Source organism: Pipistrellus hanaki, assembly GCF_964339955.1.
Source record: "Pipistrellus hanaki genome assembly, chromosome: 13".
Classification (NCBI taxonomy): Eukaryota; Metazoa; Chordata; class Mammalia; order Chiroptera; family Vespertilionidae; genus Pipistrellus; species Pipistrellus hanaki.
In genome coordinates, this window is record NC_140515.1 from 54096597 (window position 1) to 54117130 (window position 20534).

General features: G+C 61.8%; 2 protein-coding genes across 9 annotated transcripts in view; both read left to right on the top strand.

Annotated features, from left to right (window-relative positions):
* NKTR (natural killer cell triggering receptor) overlaps positions 1-2841 on the top strand; it is a 33448-nt gene extending 30607 nt beyond the window's left edge. For all 6 annotated transcript variants that reach the window (XR_014796712.1, XR_014796713.1, XM_084903168.1 and 3 more), the window contains one exon: positions 128-2841. Coding sequence is in view for 4 of the 6 variants with exons in the window: in XM_084903168.1 (XP_084759294.1) it covers positions 128-215 (88 nt within the window). In the remaining 2 variants the exon portion in view is untranslated. The remainder of the gene's footprint in view (positions 1-127) is intronic.
* Positions 2842-6465: 3624 nt separating this feature from the next.
* ZBTB47 (zinc finger and BTB domain containing 47) lies at positions 6466-19146 on the top strand. Of its 3 annotated transcripts, none has more exons than XM_084903182.1 (6): positions 6466-6921; positions 11375-12955; positions 14668-14815; positions 16146-16261; positions 16850-16994; positions 17283-19146. In XM_084903182.1, exons 1-6 carry the CDS (start codon positions 6679-6681, stop codon positions 17660-17662), a joined length of 2613 nt encoding a protein of 870 aa, XP_084759308.1. In that variant the 5' UTR covers positions 6466-6678; the 3' UTR covers positions 17663-19146. The 3 variants fall into 3 exon arrangements, with proteins under 3 accessions (XP_084759308.1, XP_084759310.1, XP_084759309.1); XM_084903184.1 differs by having other exon boundaries at positions 6818-6917; XM_084903183.1 differs by lacking the exon at positions 6466-6921 and adding an exon at positions 7250-7731.
* The last annotated feature ends 1388 nt before the right edge of the window (positions 19147-20534 follow it).

A 20534-nucleotide genomic window follows, 5' to 3' on the forward strand; every position in this document is an offset into this window, starting at 1 on the left:
CTCTCCCCTCCCTTCCACTCTCTTCTACAAGTCAATGGAAAAAATCCTCAGGTGAGGATTAACAAAACAAAAAAGAATTGAGAGCGTTGCGGCTTAAAGGTGTCTGTGTGTGTGTTTTGTTCCACAGGAGCTGTAGGTCTTACGGCTCTGACAGTGAAAGTGACCGGAGTTACTCTCATCGCAGGAGTCCCAGTGAAAGCAGCAGATACAGTTGAAAATGTCCCCTTTTTTGATACGAATTATATCTTATTTGTAAATAACTGGTAACTTAAAAGTTTAAGAAACTTAATGGCAGTCTGTTGTTCTATTTCAATATTAGAGCTGAACTTCAAAAATAGGCACTTCTTAATTGTTACTTGTTCATTTACTTGTGTTCAAAATTTAAAATACAGATATGTCTCCTAAAAATATTTTTATGCCACATTTTGCAGTAGCCAACTATGGAAGTGAATTTCATTTTCTTGAATCAAGAAACCATGACATTTTAGTATAAGTTGCAGTATTATTTTAGAGAGACATTTCCTCTCCATCTCGTGTTCCTTAGAAGGCAGGGTTTTTTTGCCCATTTTTCAGGTTCAGTATTTGCTGCCAAGCACAGACCTGTGGGGAGCTAGTAAAGGTGGCCAAATGTTTATATACCAGTTACAGAGTCTAACACATACGTGCTCTTAAAATCAAACCACCTAGATCGATACTGATGGTAGCCAGGAGCATGAGGTAGTGGATTTGGGGCTCTTAATTCATTCCTTCTGTGTTGTCTCAGAGGATCAGGAAAGTGGTCATTACACAGCCCACTGTCTGTATGACTTCATGTTGGCAGGTGTGGCTAAGAATGAATCAGCCTTAACTATAGTATCTGCACTCACTGGCCAGAGCACCTAATGGTTCATGTGCTTTCTAATAAGTATGACCAGAAGTTTGGACTGTAAAGCCATTCTACTCCACTTCACCCTTTGGTGCTTGGTACCTGTTGGTGCCTCTTTAAGCATTGCTCTTCGATACTATATGTTAAAAATTGTTTTTACTCACTGGCACCAAACATGGTTCTTCTCACCCGTATTCACTGAATATTTGGAGGGGTTGTCTCAGGCCACGATGTGTGCTGGGCCTCCTGGACCAGGCAGGATTAGCAAAAGGGGTTGTGTGGCCACTCAGTCTCCTTGCCTGGCATGGTGCCTGTGGAAGGGTGGATTGAAGAATGGACTTCAAAAATAACACCAACATCTACCTGCCTCCATCCCGCACATTGTGCGGGCCTTCTAGGTCTTTCACGTAAGAGACAAAGCAGTAGTTGGATGGTTCTGAGTGGTTTTCCTGTTTCTGCTGTGGCCACACTGACTCAGTGAAGCCTTGGTGACACGAGGAAAACCAGGACAACAGTCAGGGAGAGAGACGAATGGGATTGCATAAATCACACATTCACAGTTCGGGGTGGTTCCTCCAAAAATGACTTGACCTGTAAAAACCGGTGTGATTTTTTTTTTTTTAATCTAGTTGGAGTTTTTTCCACAAGTGTACTTAATCACCTCAGTGCCAGTTTAGTCCAGGTATGCAGGAGAAATGCATGTGGGATGTCTGATGTAGAACTCTGCCATCCTCCCCTGGGCCTTGCCTGGTGTACTTGGGGCGTGGGGAAGAACCCTCAGTTGGAAGGATTGGACAACCCTTGCTGGGTGGAAGGATGATCTTGGATATATTCAAACCATTACCCATAAAAGGCTCATTAACAGGGTTCCGAGGTCAGTTGTTTGCCAAGTTGATAGATAAGAGTACATTAGAAAACAGGACCTAAGTCAAACAAATGTTCTTGCTAGTGTGAATACAAAACACTGTGTGATTCCTATGAGGGGTTTTCAAAAGTTGCCTACAATGGAGACCATTGCTTTAATAATACTCAGTGGGGACAATAACTGCATTCAGAACCCAAACAAAAACTGCCAAATCTAATTATGTTAAGGAAAGTTACCCTTGGGCAGTGTGTAGGTTTTCTATTGCTTTGTAAATAATTACCCCAAACTCAGCAGCTTAAAACAATACCTGTTTCTTAGATCTGGCTTGGTATGGCTGGATTCTCTGCTCAGGGTGTCAGGCTGAAACCAAGGGCCAGCAGGGCAGCCCTCCCTTTGGGGGCTCTAGGGAGGCTGCTTCCGTGTTCGTTCAGGGGGTTAGCAGTTTCCAATTCTGTCGGGCCTCTCTCAGCTCCTTAAGGCTGGTGTGCTCCTCTCCATGTTCAAACCAGAGATGGCCATCGAGCCCTCCTGCTTCTCTCCGCCTTCTTCCTGTTTTAAGGTTCATGTGACTAGATCCAGCCCACTGAGCTAGTCTCCCTGTTTTAAGGTCATAGAACATATTCTCACAGGAGCGGCCCCTGTTCACAGGGTCCTGGGTTGGGGCATGGATGTGAGGGGCGGGCACTGTAGAATTCTGCCTACCACCGGCAGTCACTTCACCCGCTGGGGCTGCGCGGGGAGTTTTATCCTGGAAGCTGCAGTTGTTTTCTCCATTGAAAAGAACAGCCCTTGGCTGCAGCCTTCAACTTGTGTGTTTACTGAATGAACTACAGAGACAGTTTTTCTTCCTAAGGGGATTATTCTGTATTTTAAGTTATTTTTTTAATAAAATAGAATTATGTTGTGTATTGTGCTTAATAGAAAATGCATTGTTGGACTGTTTTTGTAATGTCCTGTTTACTGCAAATGAAACATGATATGGCTGGTATTGTTTAAAAACTAGAAAGTACTTTTGTACATATCGGCAATGTGAAATTTGTATACACTTCATTCAAATTCCCCAAGACTTGAAAGGGGGACCTTGTAGAAATTAAAATGTTACTCAGTCTAAGGCGGAGTCTGTTTCATCTTTCTTTACTCCCCACACTTCAGCTCGTCTCTCTGAAGTGGAACAGGAGAGGCTCCCATCTCTGCTGACCCAGCTCGCAGGCGCCTTCATCTTACAGCTGAGCGTCAGTGATGGGGCAGGAGGCGCAGCCAGGGAGCTTCAGGCAGAGGCGCCCCCTTCCCTGCGTCCAGAGCTGCGCCAGGCTGCGCTGCTGTCGCCCAGCTGTGACCTGCGCGCAGACGTCTTTGCTGAGGAAAGAATGTGTCCGATCCATCTGCACGGCACTGCCCGGGGACAGCACATTCGCTGCTAACCCACCTACCCGGTCTCCACGCCCCCCTCCTCCTGCGGCTCACCAGCAGGCACATGGCGCTCCCTCCTGGGGGACACGTGGGGTATCTATAGCAGCCACGGGGGGTTAGCAGGGGAACTACAATTAACTTCTGCCTCCTCAGCGCTCCAGAGTTCGTATTTGCTTAGTGACTACAGCATAACCTCACGGTAAGACTTGTAGAGATTCCATTTTCAAAATTTCAGTAAGAGTAGGACCCCCACGTCAGGCAGTTGCTGACAATAGCCCAGCCTGGATGTGTTGCTTTAAATTGTAAAGGAAGTGTGCGAGCCAGCTGTGGGGAATCCCCCGGGGCGGCTCCTCTGGGGTCTCATTGGCTATGGAGCCTGGGGTCTGCATCCCCCCTCCGACAGAGACCTCTTCACCAGCGGGGCAGTCTTGGGGGAAACGCCCAGGGCTTCGGTCTTGACTGTTCTGAACCAGCTGGGCTTTGAATAAGAGAGAAGAGAATCCAAGGAAATGCCCCTCTCAGGCGACCGTAAACAATGGCCAGACATGGTCACTGTGGACGGGAAGGGAGGCTCCAGTCGGTGTGGAGCCAGGGGCCTGCACGTTCGCCTCTGCGCCAGGTGAGGGGCCTGGGAGAGGGCATCTACCCTGCTGCGGCCCATCGTGGAGGCAGAGCCTGAAGTGCCCGGAGGAGCTGGGGAGGGTGCCTGGAGGACTCCTGCTCGGCAGAGAGTTGTCGCTGTAGGGGCTGCAGCACAGGAGCCGGTGCCCTGAGAGAGGGGACCTGCTTGCCCCAGGAGAGGAGGCAAGCAGAGCTGCCCAAAGGGGCAGGAGGCTGGGATGGTCTGTTTTCAAAGGTCTCTGTAGAAAGAGGCAAGCTCCCTTGTCCCTGTCTCTTCCCTGTCAATCAGATCCAAAAGCTCCCAGTGGGGTGGTGGGGTGGCAGGGACATGCCAGCTGACCCAGGGCCCTGCAGGGTGGGGATGCACACATAGATCTCGGTGTGGGATTGGAGGGTGTGGCTTATGTTCTGCCTCCGCTGAGTTTGGCATTAATAGGATACATCTGCTGGAGGGTGGGGACCTAATTCAAACCAGCAGGTTGCATTCCCTCTAGCGGCACAGACGTCATGGCCCTGGCATTCCAGGCCTCCCTAGCTGCATCCAGGATCCTCTCCCACCCCGGTGGGCCACGGGACCCCAGGCCTCTCATCAGTGATTGGGCCTGGCCCTCCACGTGAGCCGTGGACCTCCTACCCTCCTGGGCCAGCTTCCCTGAGCTACTCGGCTGTGTGCTTGGTTGTAAGCATTGAGTCCTCACCAGTGCTAGGAGGGAGGAGGCCTTCCTATCTCAGTTCTTCGGAGGGAGGGGCTGGATGATAAAAACCAAGCAATTGATCTAGTCACCCAACTCTAGGAAGAGGCAGAGCTTGAACCCAGGCAGTCTGGCTCCGGGCCAAAGCCCTCAAGGACTGTGCCACAGAATGGAGGTTGCTCGTGGTGGTCCTTTATATCTTCGAACTAAAAGCAAATCCAGCCAGAGGCATTGAGGCCAGTGAGACCTTTGCGTAGGGCATCTGGCCTGGTGGTAGATTGTAGTTGCAGGAGAGCCTGGAGGACCTGGGACTGAAGGGCCAGCCCGAATAGACACTCTGCTCTCCCTCCTCCCCCCTCTCTGCTTCAGCAGCTCCACAGCTCCGGGGTCCCAGGGAGGCTGAGCCTGCGCCCTCCGCCCCCATCCTGGTCTTTCCAGGTTCCGTTAGATGGGGCGAGTCTGGCATCTCTAAGCCTGGGAGCCGCTTGTTTGGGTGTGTTGCTCCCCCCTAACGTGAGAGAGGAGCTCGGGGCTGCGTGCTAAGGGAAGTTGTGAAAAACCCGTGAGCCGCTCAAGAAGCAGGGGCACAGCTGCTGACCTCACCAGCCCCCAGCCTCAGGCGTCTGAGGCTCCTCAAGCTCTGCCCTTGTCCCCCACAAGCTCCTGGCTTCCCACTGGCCCAGGATTCCCCCCCCCCCCCCCCCGGTCCCTCCGACCCTCTCCAGAAAGCCTGCCTGGACCCAGCCTGGATGGAAGCTCCCATGGCATGGGCCCTGCCCAGGCGCAGAGGGCAACGCCACCTGTCTCCATCGGGCCGGGCACTCCCGCCAGACAAGGATTTGGACTTCGTGGCATCAAACCGCCTCCCGTCTCCCGGCCCTTGCAGACGCTCCCTCTGCCTGGAGTGCCTTCCTCTCCCTGGGCTCCAGCCGCTGTGCACTCTGCATGCTGGCCTCGGCCCTGAGCAGCTCCCCTGGAGCCCAGGCTAAGCCCCTCAAACAGCCTCTTCCTTCCAGTTCTCTTGAGACCCAAGTGCCAAGGGCCTCTCACAGAGCCCGAGCTCTGCCTGGGGCTCCCCCAGGTGGGCTGGAGGCCAAAGAAGCCAGGGGAGCCGCCAGGGTTTTCGTGGCGACTGGCTCCTCCCCCACCTCTAGCCCCGCCTTTGGCTTGACTGCTGCAACACGGGCCAATCCCAAAGGGGCCAGCAGCCCTACCTTGGTCACGCTGGCCTGCCAAGCCATGACTGGGAAGTGGGCCCAGGAGTGTCCCTGAAGTCCTCTCTGCCAGGCTCCTCCCAGCCATGGGGAGGTGCAGGAGGAGGGGGGCACCTTGCCCAGCCTCCTTTCCCTGGTGCCTCACTGTCCTTATCTAACCAAAGGCTACCCGATTCCTTGCCACCTCCCAGGATGGTGCCAGGACCCAGGAGTCAGGGAGAAGTGGGTTGTGATGAAGAGGCAGAGGCAGGCCCCGTGGTGGCGGGCCAGTGTGGCACGTAAGCTGCTGGGGCCTGGCCTTCGCCCAGGACCTCCGGGAGCTAAGCCAGCTGTTATGCACCTACCAGGGCGATGGAAGTGCAACATGTCTGCAAGGGCTGCCTCCGGAGGCGAGTCCCCATCCAGGCCCCTTCCTCTCTCCCCATCTCTTTTCCCACCGGCGCCTCTCCCAATCCTCCATCCGGCTGGGTGCAATCCTCCCCTTTCCCTTGGCACTTTTTGGTCACCCCCATCTTTGCCCCTGAGGTGTTTCCCCCCTGACTTTGAGAGGCCCTACTCGTAAGGCCCTACCCATTTGGGTCTTAGGGGAGGCCCATGCAATCTTGAAGGGCAGACCCTCAGACTACAGGGTGGTGTCTGCCTGGGACCTGGGCCTCTGCTCCATGTTCCCCTGGCATCCAGAACCAAGTCACTGCCCGCCCATGAGTAAGATGGCATACATACTCAGGGAATGGGGTGGTGTGTAAGCACAGGTGCACTTGTGTGGGGAGGGGTGGGGGATGGAGGGGTACTGTCAGGAGGGGGCCAAATGTGGGACTTGGGATGCGGTGGGGGTGGTGCGTCTGAATGATGACGTGGCCACATGAGAGACCCACAGAGGCCCCCTCTCCACAGTGGTGGCCCTGCCAAGCCCAGAGCCCCGTGGTCCTCACTCTGCCGTCTGCTCGGCCTGGCAGCGTTCCTCTGTAGCTTCCTGCCAGCACAGCCAGCCCCCTGCCCCCACTGGTGTCCATGCCAGAGCGGCATTCCGCAGGCCTGGCGGCCTCTCCCCAGCAGAGACCGAGTGAGGAGGCTGCAGAGCAGCCAGCCGTCAGGTGGCAGGGCTGGGGGCACGGTGGGCCTGGGCCTCTGGACCACTCCCTGGTCTCTCCTCGCGGTCCTGGGACAGGCACCCGAAAGGATTTGGGCACTACTCCAGCTGCGGTCCGGGTTGTTGTTATCTCAACAACAGGCTGTGCAGCGACCACCGGGTCGGTAGGTATGATCAACCGGAACCAGGTCCTGAAAGCAGAGAGCAAAATGAGCCCTGGGCTGCTCTGGGGGCGGGGGGAGGGGCACGGCTCGCTGGAGATCCCAGACTCACCCTCAAACCAGAGCAGCCCAGGCCAGAGGGTGGGGTGATGAGCGGCCAGGGTGCGGGTTCTGTTCCTCGGCGCGGGATCGCTCAGGGGAGCAGGTGGCAGCTTTTCTGCAGCTGGTTGGGGGGGCGGGCGCGCCAGCCTCTCCATCTCAGGGCCGCCCCCGCCTCCGACTCCGCCTCTGTGCGCAGCTGGAGGGCACGGGGGTTAGACTCTGGGGCGGACTTCCCGGCGGCGGCGGGGGAAAGGGGGCTCCGCGCGGGGAGCGTGAGGCCGGGGTCCCATCCGCCAGCATGCAGGGCGCGGGGCCTGGCTGCGGGCCCCGGAGGCCCGAGGCCGCGCCGGCCGCGCCGGGAGGGCGCACGCCACGCGTGTCCGCGCCCCGAGCCGGCACGCAGGGCGGCCTGGCCCTTTAAGCGTCCAGACGCGGCCCCAGCTGACGCGCCGGCTCCAATCGGCGCCCCGCGCCCCCCGCCCGCCCGCCGCGCCCGCCCGAGGCTCCGGGGCCGCAGCTGCTCCGCGGCCGCACTCGCCGCGGCCCTGCGCCTCCGCCCGCCCGGCCGGCCGCGCCCCCGGGGGCCATGGTGGCGGGGCCCTGCGCGGGGGCGGCCCCCAGCGCGGCGCTTCATGGAGCGGCCCCGGCCCGGCCGCCGGGGGCAGCGCGATCCCGCGGGGCCCTGTGAGCCCCCAGCGCCGCGGCACCATGGTACGCGGGGCCCCTGCCCGGCCCCCCGCTTGTCCGCCCACCTGCCCCCTCCGCCCTCCCGAGCGCACGGCCCGCCGGCCCGGGGTGTAGGGTTGGGGCGGGGGGGGGGGGGGACCTTTCCAGATCCCCCAGCGCCCCCTTCCCGGGGTCCCCGCCCGGAACGCGGCCCTCCGGGGCGGCCCGCGGAGGGAAGGGGTTACATTCCTGGGGTGGGGGCCCGGGCGGAGGGGGGCGCTTCCCTGGGCCCGGGCGGCGCCGCCCTCACCCTCGCCCGGACTGGGTGATGGGGGGGAAGGGGGAGGTCGGATTCCCGCCTGGGCCTTGGGACACGTGGGCATTGGAACCGCCCTGCCCAGGGATCCAGGGTGCCTGGGCCTAGCGGGGTGTGTGTGTGGGGGGGGGAGTGGAGGGGGTCGCCCGCAGCTCCAGTCCAAACTACTGTGTGACCTTGGGCTGGTCCCCCGCCCTCTCTGGGCCTGTGTCCCGGGGAAGGAGGGGGGCATAAGCTCAGAGGAGACTGCAATAGACACCCCTCCTCCCCAAAAGGAGGAGCCTGAAGTCCTGAGCCTGTGCCCCTTGCTCAGACTGGGCCCGCCCACCGCTGCCTCCCCTGGGAGGATTGTCCTGGGGGTGGGGGTGGGGGTGGGGGTGGGAGGGGGGTGTAGATGGAGCCCAGGTTTCATTCTGGGAGGTGCTGGGGCAGGTTAGGGAGCCAGCGGCTTCCCGGCCACGAGGCAGGGTGTCCCGCAAAGTGTAGAAGCTCTGACCCGGTGGGCACCTGGGCAGGTAGGTATCCCTGGCACCTGGTTCCTCCGAGCCTGGCTTGGGGGCGGGAGTTTGAGGGCATGAAACCCTTGGCAACAGGAGTACCTGACCACTCCCCTCCTCCTGCATCTTAGCCTGGCCGGCCTGGGCCTGGGGGCGGGGTGTGTGGCTGCAGCTGGCACAGCCAGATGGGGAGGGGCGTCTGCAGCTTCAGGGATCTGGCACATCTGGCTGGGGAGGCGGGCACAGCTGGTGGGCCCGGGTAGAAGGAGCCAGGCTAGGGGGCAGCTGTGCCTGCTGAAGAGCTGCCAGTTAGGGACTCGGGCGGCATCTGTGTGCCTTCTCAAAGAAGTCCAGTCACAGCGCTCAGTCCTGAGGCTCCCGGTCGGTCCCTCGGGAGGCAAGGGGGTGCTGGCTTAGCTGGGGTGCTGCCTTGTGAATGGAGTCTATGGGGCAGCACTACCCGCCAGGCTAACCCCTCCTCCTCTGCGGAAGCCACAGGGCCCTGGCCAGGCCTTGCCTGGGACCTGGGTCCTGGGTCCAGACCGGCACACAGGAAGGTTGGGCACGCCCTTTCCCCGTGGGAAGCAGGCACTGAGGGCATTCTGTGGAGGGGGAGTGGGTGGTTGGGGGCCCCGTGGCTTGGGTGGGCTCCTCCCAACAGGCCAGGCTTTGGCAAGGCCTTACCCAAACCACTTTCTCTGCCGCTACCTGGCTTCTGGAGCCCCCAGGTTGCACCCTGACCCCTCACCTGTGGTAGCAGCGGCTCTGGGGAGGAGGTGGGGTGCAGGGAGAGTCAGGAAGCACAGCTGGTTCCCTGAGTGAGAGGGTCCCTGGGTGCCTCTTCCTGCTTTTTAAGTCATTAAAGGTCAGGAACTCGATCCATAAGAAGCAGCGCCCAGCCCGGCAGGGAAGGGGCCTTAGAAAATTGGGAGGTCAGGGGCTCACGTAGGACGCTCTCATTCTGGGCCTCAGTTTCCCCATCTGTGCACCCGGAGCCGGTTCCGGAAGATAAGACAGACTGAGTCAGGGGAGGGAAATGGGAGGTGCTTGGCACCATATCCCGGTCAGATTGGCCAGGCCGGACAGGCCAGCAGCCCTGAGAGAGAGGGGCAGATGGGTGGCTTCTTGGCTGGGGGGCAGGAGGCAGGGATACGCAGAACTCGAGGGAGATGCTATGCATGGCCGAGGCTGGGCCAGAGTGGGATGTGAGTGAGAGTGGGGGGCGGGGGGGGGGGCGTGCTGCCCTGGGCTGCTGGGTGTGGAGGGCCGGGCCCAGGCCGGGTCTGCGGGTAGGTTGTCCCTGGTGGCCACGTGAGGCCCATTCTGCAGCCCAGGGCAGACTCTTATTCAGGGGACTGACAAGTTGAGAGCAGACACCTCCACATCCCTCCCCACGCAGTGCGTGCCCACTGCTGCTGCCGGAGCAGTGGAAGGATGGGTGTGGGGGGAGAGGGGCGGAGGAGGGCTATGAATGGATGGGACCCTTGGGTGAGAGGAGCTGATGGCTTTGTATCTATGGGCCGAGGCCCTCAAATATAGGATGCTCCGACCTGGCTGGACAGGATCTGAGGAGGGTCAGAACCTGGAACCTTGGGGGTTGGTCCAGCCGGATAGTCGGCAGATATTAATTGAGCATCTACTGTGTGCCGGACCCATACAAGGGACTGAGCAGCCTGCCTATCTGTGCCGCCCACCTTTCGGGGAGGCCACTGTGATGGAGCCAGGCAAGATTAAGCCTGTGATGAGGGGCTGACCGGACCTCACTAGCTGCCTCTAGCAGGGCAGCAGGACCGGCTGGGGAGAAGTCACAGGCCCTGGGCATGGATTTCTTCGCAGAAGTTGTGTGGGTTTTTTTAAAATATATTTTTTATTGATATCAGGAAGAGAGAGAGATAGAAACATCAGTGATGAGAGAGGATCATGGATCGGCTGCCTCCTGCACGCCCCACACTGGGGATGGAGCCTGCAACCCGGGCATGTGCCCTGACCAGGAATGGAACCGTGACCTCCTGGTTCATAGGTAGATGCTCAGCCACTGAGCCACGCCGGCCACTGTTGCTGAGGTGAGGGGTCCAGTAGCCAGAGGCTGGGCAGTGAGCGAGTAAGCCTGACTTCTGTTCTCGAGGTGTCTGTGGTTGGGCGGGCTCGGTTTTATTTGTGCAAGTGAGTGTGAGGGCGAGAGTCAGTGCATCTCAGGAAGTGCCCGTGTCCCTGCCGGGTGACCACCGGGTCCCAGTGTGCCCTCCCCCCCATGGCCCTGCTTTTAGCACTGAGAGTCCGGCATCGTGGGAAACCCCTTGGGCCGCTGGCACACCCGGACACTGAGGTGTCCCCCAGTCCCCTTCTTCCTCTCTCTCTCCCCATGACTTCCTGTTTCACCACAGAAGAGCTGGAGGCCCAGGAAAGTCCACTGATCTTTGGCCTCAGAAAGTCATGATCAGCCGAAACCGGTTTGGCTCAGTGGTAGAGCGTCAGTCTGCGGACTGAAAGGTCCCGGGTTCGATTCCGGTCAGGGGCATGTACGTTGGTTGCGGGCACATCCCCAGTAGGGGGTGTGCAAGAGGCAGCTGGTCGATGTTTCTCTCTCATCGACGTTTCTAGCTCTCTGTCTCTCTCCCTTCTTCTCTGTAAAAACCAATAAAATATATATATAAAAAAAAGAAAGTCATGATCACACTGTGAGCTCTGAGGGCAGCAGACTCAACTGGATCTTAAATCCTGGTTCTTCCTCCTCCTGGCTGGAGCCTTGGCTCCTTCTGTGTAACGCGCGGAGGCAGGAAGTGAAGGGTGGGCTGCCCCCTGGCGGGTGGGCATGGGTGGGCAAGGCAGGAGCCCATCTGGCCTTGACCTGACCTCTATACCCTCGGCCCCGCAGTTGCTGGTTGAGAAGACAACCGACTCACCGGCGGCCGAGTTCTCGCTGGTGGAGGACGTGGCTCTGCACTTCGCCTGCTTGATGGGCCGCCTGAACGAGCAGCGCCTCTTCCAGCCCGACCTCTGCGACGTGGACCTGGTGCTGGTGCCCCAGTGCAGCGTCTTCCCGGCGCACAAGGGCGTGCTGGCCGCCTACAGCCAGTTCTTCCACTCGCTCTTCACCCAGAACAAGCAGCTGCAGCGCGTGGAGCTGTCCCTGGAGGCGCTGGCGCCCGGCGGCCTGCAGCAGATCCTCAACTTCATCTACACGTCCAAGCTGCTGGTCAACGCGGCCAACGTCCACGAGGTGCTCAGCGCCGCCTCGCTGCTGCAGATGGCCGACATCGCCGCGTCCTGCCAGGAGCTGCTGGACGCCCGCTCCCTCGGCCCCCCGGGCCCCGGCGCCGTGGCCCTGGCCCCGCCGGCTGCCGGCTGCACCCCAGCCCCGCCACCCTACTACTGCGACATCAAGCAGGAGGCCGATCCCCCGGGCCTGCCCAAGATCTACGCCCGAGAGGGCCCGGACCCCTACTCTGTGCGTGTGGAGGACGGGGCAGGGGCTGCGGGGGGCACGGTGCCTGCCACCCTGGGGCCAGCCCAGCCCTTCTTCAAGGAGGAGAAGGAGAGCGGCGTGGAGGCGGCGGGCGGGCCCCCGGCCAGCCTGTGCAAGCTGGAGGGCGGCGAGGAGCTGGAGGAAGAGCTGGGAGGGTCCGGCACCTACGGCCACCAGGAGCAGTCCCAGATCATCGTGGAGGTGAACCTCAACAACCAGACCCTGCACGTGTCCACAACGCCCGAGGGGAAGCCGGGTGCTGCCACGGGCCCGGCCACCGTGGTGCTGGGCCGGGAGGACGGGCTGCAAAGACACTCGGAGGAAGAGGAGGAGGAGGAGGAGGACCGTGAGGAAGAGGAGGAAGAGGAAGGGGAAGAAGAGGAGGGTGGTGGTAGTGGAGGGGAGGAGGACGAGGAGGAAGGTGGCAGTCAGGGGGAGGAGGAGGAGGAGGAAGATGAAGGGCACAGTGAACAGGAGGAGGATGAGGAGGAGGAAGAGGAAGGACATAGTGAGCAGGATCAAGAGAGCTCGGAAGAGGAGGAGGAGGAGGAGGAGGAGGAGGGAGAGGAGGAAGGGGAGGTGGGGGTCAGACAGGGGCCAGCGGGGCGCAGGGCCAGCCGGGCAGAGCCCCTTCCCCACAGTCGCATGGCCACGCGGTCCCGGGAGAATGCCCAGCGCCGGGCCCCCCCTGAGCCCGAGGAGGCCAGGCAGTGTGGCGGGAAGAGGCCCAAGCAGCCCCCCGGGGCGGGCCCCGCACCGGCGCGAGGGCCCCAGGCCGCCGATGGGCTAGGGGCCAAGGTGAAGCTGGAGGAGAAGCAGCACCACCCGTGCCAGAAGTGCCCGCGCGTGTTCAACAACCGCTGGTACCTGGAGAAGCACATGAACGTGACCCACAGCCGCATGCAGATCTGCGACCAGTGCGGCAAGCGCTTCCTGCTGGAGAGCGAGCTGCTGCTGCACCGGCAGACGGACTGCGAGCGCAACATCCAGGTGGGGCCCTGGGGCCGGTTCCCGGGCGGACGGGGCGGGGCAGGGCCGAGGGCCAGCTGAGGCCACAGCCGGCCAGCCAGGCGGGGCCAGGCCGGAACGGGGCCCCGGACATCCTGGGTCCTGCCGCCTGCATTGCCCGGACAGTCTGGGGAGACCAGACATAGCCCCCTGGGCAGCGGGCCACCCAGCCCAGGCCCGGGTGAGCCCAGAGGGCGGGGCCCAGGCTGGCGAGAACGTCAAGGAGAGCGTTCTGGAGGAGACGGAGAGCCCTGGGCTTGGACACTTGGAAAGATGTGCAGATAAGACTAGAACAAGCAGTGCCCGTGGCCAGAGGGCCCGGGGAGCGTGGCTGGGAGGATGAGAGGAGAGAGTTGCCTGAGCGCATGAGACCGGGGACAGCCGGCTGCGAGGAGGGATGAGTGGGTGTTTTAGCAAATCCTTAGGGCTAGCCTACGGCCAGTGGGGCCAGTGTGTAGCATCTCACGGATTGGCATTGCACCAAAGCATAGATGAAGGGAGGAGGCCTCTGCCCAGAGGGGGGTGCCACTTTCCGCTTGCCACAAAGGCTGAGCAGAGGAAGGGGCAGCTGGGCAGGAAGGAGGCCCTGTGTCTGGCTCTTTGGAGATGCCAGCTGGCCTGGGCCTGGGGGCAGAGGGACTGGATGAGAAATTTGGGAAGAGCACAGGCTGCTGGGGCCACGTGGGGAGCTGGGCTGGCTGCCAGGCCCACGTCCATGCCATGCCGTCCATGCCTGGCTTCTCAGATGTGGGCAGCGCAGGGCCAGCCGGGCTGGTTTTTGCCTTGTGGCTGAGAGGTGGTGAGGCGAGGCCGCAGGTAGGCAGGTGCTAATTGCCTGAACTAATTGCTAATTGCAGTGCCTGTGGAGAAAGCGTTCCCGGGGGTTACCTGGTCTCCTGCTCCACCTCCCGTGCCTGTTCCCACTCGCCTGCCTGCCGGGCTGCTCTTTGACTCTCCCCTTGCCACCCACCGAGCGTCCCTCCGACGGGGAGAGATCCTTGTGCTCCTTCCGACCGGGCAGCCTGACCACCCTGACCCAATTTCCCCTTGAGCCCTGGCCTTGCCTCCAGGCCTCTGGGGGTGTTCTGCGGGGATAAGCAGAACAAGGGTTCAGGGGGAGAGGAGGAGGAGGGTATGACCTCACTTTCCCACCACCCTGCCCTGCCCATGGGAGCTGGTCCCTCCTGCAGCCCTGCCCCCTCCCCCCTCTTTCCCACAGCAACCCTCTGAGACCTAGCTCCTTGGTGATCTCCATGGTGTCAGGGCATGGGTCCCGGCAGGGGGAGGAGGCGGCAGAGATAATGGCCCGACTCTGTCCGACCCGCTATCTGAGAGGGGCTTCTCCACCCCCTCTGTGGCCCTCCCGCCAGCCGGGCATCTCCCCTCCGACAGCAGCAGGAGGAGGAGCGCCGAGGAGGGGTCTCCCGGGAGAGGTGACCCCGGGTCTTAGTTAAGGTCAAGGATGAAGAGGGGACCAGGCTGCTGCCCTGGGTGGTGGGTGGGTGGTGGAGTTTAGGGAGATACCACCCCCAAGTCCCAGGATATCCGATCTCCCTGGTCCTTGGACTCGAGGGCTCTCTCCCCAGCACAATTCAGGCAAAAAAAAAAAAAAAGCCCAGAGAGGGGCAGCGACTTGTCCTATGTCACACAGCCCTGGCTCAGCGCTCAGGGCCTAACGCCCTCTCGCCCCACAGTGCGTGACGTGCGGCAAAGCGTTTAAGAAGCTGTGGTCCCTCCACGAGCACAACAAGATTGTGCACGGCTACGCGGAGAAGAAGTTCTCATGTGAGATCTGCGAGAAGAAGTTCTACACCATGGCCCATGTGCGCAAGCACATGGTGGGTAAGTCAGGGCCTCGGGGGAGGAGCCCGCGGACAGAGCGGGCCAGCTGGGGGCGGTGGGAGGGCGGGGGTGCTGGGAAGGGCTTCGCATACAGGGGCAGTGTGAAGGGGCGAGAAGGCCCCCCTGGCGGGCAGGCCTGGGGTGTCTGGCTGTGGTGCCAGGTGTGGGCTGGGCAGGTTGCACACTGCACCAGGACTCCGGGACAGGACGGCGGGTGAGAACCGGAATCCAGCCGCACGGGCGCTGTCTCCCTTTGAGGACAGCTGTGCCTCTGATGCCTTCTTTCCTTCGGGCCCTCACAGGGCTGCGGGCTCTTCGGCATGCAGCCCTTTCCCCCGGGGCCACACCCGGACACAGTGAGGAGGCCCCCATGTGTGTGTGTTGGGCCACCCCTCCTCTGCCTTGGGCATGGCTGGTCCTCCCTCCCTTGCCTGCTCATAGACTAGGGCTCAGGGAATGGTGGCCAAGGTGGACCTTACCCCCTTTCTCCACCGGACAGTGCTGAGGGCTCTGGTGTGGACTGCCTCATATGTAGGCCCCGAGGTGTAGGTCTCAGCCAGGAGATGCTGGGGTGAAGCGGAGTTGGTGGTCCTCCCTGGGCTCAGGTTCACCAGCCCTGAGCGCTGTGGGGTCCTCCTACCTCCAGTTACTTCCTCCAAGATCTCCTTCATCGGTCCATGGATTCTGGGGGGAGAGCCGCTGACTTTTAGAGGTGTCGTCCCCTGCAAAGCCCACCCCAGCGAGCACAGCACCACTCCGAGCCTCCTTTTTAAAAAAATATTTTTTATTGATTTTTTTTTAGAAAGGAAGAGAGAGAAATAGAGAGATAGAAACATTGATGAGATAGAATCATCCATCAGCTGCCTCTTGCACACCCTCTACTGGGGATGCGCCTGCAACCAAGGTTCATGCCCTTGACCGGAATTGAACCTGAGACCTTTCAGTCCACAGGCTGACGCTCTATCCACTGAGCCAAACCGGTTTCGGTCCGAGCCTCCTTTTATAGAGGAAGACACAGCCCCAGAGAGGCTGTGCAGGGAGCCCGTGGCTGGGCCAGGACTCGAGCTGAGGCCAGTCCCATGGGGATCCTTCCATCTTTCCCCGAAATTTCGGAGGGCGAGGCGGCCTTGGCTGTTTCAGAGGCTCAAGAACCCCAAGGGTTCCCACACTTGTCCGACCAGCCTTCAGAGCAGATGGAGGAGGAGCCCACGGGGGAGGGGGCCCGACTGGGAGCAGCCCCAGGCCCCGGGACAGAGACTGGGTGAAGCAGGCCTCGGGCGGGGCCGGCGGGGTCCCCCAGAGCTCTGATAGCCCTGCGCACGCCCCGTAGCTCACACCAAGGACATGCCCTTCACCTGCGAGACCTGCGGGAAGTCCTTCAAGCGGAGCATGTCCCTCAAGGTGCACTCCCTGCAGCACTCGGGGGAGAAGCCCTTCCGATGTGAGGTGAGCTCCCTGCTCCCCCGCCCCGGGGCCAGCGGGACAGGCAGGGCAGGGGCCAGGGGCAGCAGCTGTCTACAAGCCAGGGGTTGGGGGAAGTGGGGTACAGGGTTCTGAAAGAGAGGGGCCCTCCCTCTTGATGCCTGTGGCCCTTGCTTCCCACTCCGTCCGTCCTTACGTGGTCACCCGCGGCCGGCCCCCACCACCGCACTCTGCCACTGCACCCCTAACCCAAACCCAGCCCCCACGCAGCCAGGGTGGGGGGTCTGCTTGGGCTGGAACCGTGGGCCAGGCTTTCTGGAGAGGTGGTGGCCAGAGGAGCATCTCCGGCAGAGACGGTGCTCCAGGTGTGGGGGGGAGGGGGCCTGACAACAAATAAGGGTGGAGGAGGGATGGGGGCTTTCCTTGTGAGGCCCCCCTTCCACTCTGCAGCCTTTCCCCACTTCCTGGCCCCTATTCCCACCTGGGCCCTGGGCCCCCTGGCTTCTCACCTCTGCCCCTACACTGCTCCGCCCCAGGAGGCGGGGCCAGTGCCTCCCTCCCTGGAGGCTGCTCCCCGCTCTGCCCCCGGCCTCACCCCCACGCCCCCCTCAGAACTGCAACGAGCGCTTCCAGTACAAATACCAGCTGCGGTCCCACATGAGCATCCACATCGGCCACAAGCAGTTCATGTGCCAGTGGTGCGGCAAGGACTTCAACATGAAGCAGTACTTCGACGAGCACATGAAGACCCACACTGGTACGGCCGCCCCGCTGCCCGGGTTTTGGGGGGTGGGGGTTATGCCAGGCAGGGGACCCCTTCTCAGCCCTGCCCTGCCAGGATGCCCGCCCTGGCCCCACCCCTTCTCACCCTTGGGCTTGTTACCCCTCTGAGGCTGGGGGCCATTCTCCCTGCCTCCCAGGTTGGGTGAGGCCGGGTACCCAGCGGCTCAGGGTGGGAGGATCCATGGTCTCCGGGAGGCTGGCCCCGGGCTGGGGTGCAGCCCCTGCCGATGACACCCCGCTGCTCGCTGCCGCCCCCCCCCAGGGGAGAAGCCCTACATCTGCGAGATCTGCGGCAAGAGCTTCACCAGCCGGCCCAACATGAAGCGGCACCGGCGCACCCACACGGGCGAGAAGCCCTACCCCTGCGACGTGTGCGGCCAGCGCTTCCGCTTCTCCAACATGCTCAAGGCCCACAAGGAGAAGTGCTTCCGCGTCAGCCTCCCGCTGGCCGCCGACGGGCCCCCCTCGGCGCCCGGCCTGCCCCCCGCCCAGCCTCAGCCTCCCGCCCTGCCCTTGCTGCCCGGCCTGCCCCAGACCCTGCCCCAGACCCTGCCCCCGCCGCCCCACCTGCCCGCCCCGCCTCCCCTCTTCCCCACCGCGGCCAGCAGCGGCGGGAGGATGAGCGCCAGCAGCCAGCCCTGACCCCCCCCCCCCACACACACACACACACGCAGGACCTGGAGCCGGGGCCGGCTGCCCCCCCAGAGCTGGTGGAGGACACCCCCCTCCCGAGCGCCCCCTTTCAGAGACTCCTTTTGAAGCCTTTCCCTTTCTTTGGAAGTGAAGGAAAAAAGAGAGGAAACTCTTTGCAGTGCCCCCTCCCCCCCTCCAGGTGAGGGGGGGCGTTGGAGGCAGCAGGGACGGGGGGAGGGGCGGCCGGGAGCGCAGGTGTGACCGGTCACTCTCCTGAGCCTGAGCCCCAGGGGCGGTCCAGGTGGAGCCTGGGCCAGCCTCGGGCGCAGCCCTGCCTCCCCTGTGTCCCCCGACTGGCTTCCCCGTCCTAAAGGGTTTGGGGTGCCAGCCCCCTTGCCCCTCCCCGGGAATGGCTGTGGACTCAGTCTGAGGAATGTGGACACTGAGGCAGGGGCTTGAGACCGAATGCCCAGGAGCGTGTTGGGAGGGTGAGGCTTGGTGAGGCGGGAAGACTTCAGACCTAGCTCTGCACCATGGGGAGTGGGGCAGGCAGGGCGGGGCTGGACCCCGGGCATTTGCTTTGCCTACCCACAGCCCTGCCAGCAAGCACAGGGGTCCCCAGCCCGCTCCAGGCTGCACCCGTCTGCCCACCCCAGGCCTCCCAGATGCCTCCCCCAGCACCAGCTCCCAGGGCTGCAGTCCCCATGGGTGGCCCCTGGGGGCAGGGCCTAGGGGGAGGCTTGGGCAAGTGTCCCGAGGTTTCAAGGTGCTATCAGGGGGGCAGGGGGCAGAGCTGCTGGTCACAGAGCACCCGCCCCTCACCAGCTGTCCCAGCCCTGTCTCCCACGCTAAGAGGAGGCGGGCATGTCTGTCTGGCATGCTCCCGGAAGGCAATGCCAGGCCTCATCCTCTCCTGGCCCCGCCGCCACAACCTGCCCGTGGCCAGTGTCCAGCACCCATGTCCCTCTGGGCCTCTGCGTCGGTGACCGGGTGCCTGCGGCATTGTCAGTGAGAGGAGCCTGCACAGTCAGGCCTCGCGTCGGGGCAGGGTCCTAAGGGAGTCCCTGCCTGTGCCCCATGCTTGCCTGCATGAGGCCAGCACTAATAGGTCACCCTTTTTTGTTGTTGTTGTCATTTAACACCTTCATTCCTGCCCTTAGAACGGGGAGGAAGGTTCCATAAGCTACGTTTCCTAGTTAAGCTCTTTCCCGTTGTGTTTATACGGTTTTTTTTGTTATACTCTTTGCACCTTAAACCCCCACCACGACTACCCCCACACCACCGCCCTCCCAGCGTGGCTGGAGTGGGAACAGGCCTGAGCCCAAGGCGGGTGACAGGGGCGGGGGGGGGGGGGGGCGGGGGTGACTGGGCCCCATCAGCCTAAGGGGCTGAGGGGGTTAGAACCCCCACCGACCTCCTTGTGAGGCCCACAGCGCCGGGGCAGGGGGTTGGGCACATTTTAATCATCAATAAACGAAGCACTTTATTCTGTACGGATGTGGGCAGGCCCAAGACGCCCGAGTGATTTGAGGGTCCGTAATCCAAGCCGCACGGCCTGCTGGGCGTGGGGCACACGGTGCCCCGGCCCCAGTTGACTTGGGGGCTGCGGCAGGAGCGGTGCGAACCAGAGCCTGCAGTCACCCTCTGGGGCCCCTGCCGTCCCCGCCGGGATGGAACGCGGGCCCCTCCCCGATTGGAAGGCTTTCTGTCTGGCTCCCGTCCCCAGGCTGGGCCTCCCAGGGCCCCCCTTTCCTGTAGCGCTTTCCCTCTCTCGTACCTCTAATCTCTGGGCTTCCAAGATGTCCTCAGGGACCCCTCCTCCGCTCTCCCCCACCCTTGCTATTTCTAACCTCCGGTCCCAGTGCCTGGCAGCTCTTCAGAGCTGGCTCACATTTTCCAAAAAAAAAAAAAAAAGGTGGATTTCCCCTGAGGGACTCCCACGGGTTCCCCAACCCCCTGTAACTGACACCAGGGTCTACCCTACCCTAGGGGCTGGGGGCCTTGTCACCGGCCAGCCCCGCGGCAGCCTTAGCAAGCCTGGGGGCCTGGCCAGGCCAGGGCCCCTGGTCTGTCAGACTTGGACAAGCCGAGGCCAGAGATTGGGGGGATGGAGGGGTGGTGGTGGTGAACCCCTGTCCTAAGACTTGGGTTTCCTGTTCTTTCTATACCGTCCCTCCGAGGGCAGGAGAGGGGTCCAGGCAGCAGGCCGGGCTCTGGTCAGAATGGTCTTGGGGCTGTATAGGGGGGTGCAGCCCGGTCCTCTCCTGGGAGGCCCCATCCCAATGGGGACAGGGCCCCGTGTCCCGGTGCTAAACGCTCTCTTCCCCTCGGGCCCCTGGGTGGGAGCGCCCTTCCAGCCAGACCTCGGGGGTCCGAAGCAATAATGGAACCTCCGCAGTGCCAGTGTCGATGGGGTTCTTGTTTTACCAGCTTCTCCATTTCCTTTTTATTTAGAAAAATAAGCACCTGGCTACTGGACTGAGGGGACTGGGGCATCCTACCCGACCCCAGGGCTGGCAGTAGGTGGTGGGGAGGGGCTTAGTCATCACCTCCACTGGGATTCGGCTGTGAGGGTCTGTCTGCCTGGACTGCTCGGCCCATCTGGCCAGACCTTGGGTCCGGAACCCGGGCCTGTCCCTCCCCCAGCTTCCCCAGGACTCTCTGGTCTTGGGCCAGCTGGGGGTGAGTGGCCAGAGGGGGACCTCAGCCCCATGATCACAGCTGTGGGGGCTGGGACTGGTCTCAGAGCCTCCGAGTCTGGCATGTGCTGCCACAGTGCCCCTCACGGCGCTGGCAGAGTGGCTGTGCCCAGGCCTGTGGACCCCTGGTGTCTGGTCATCTGTGGCCACCCCACAGCCACAGAGTGTGTGGGGAGCAGCAG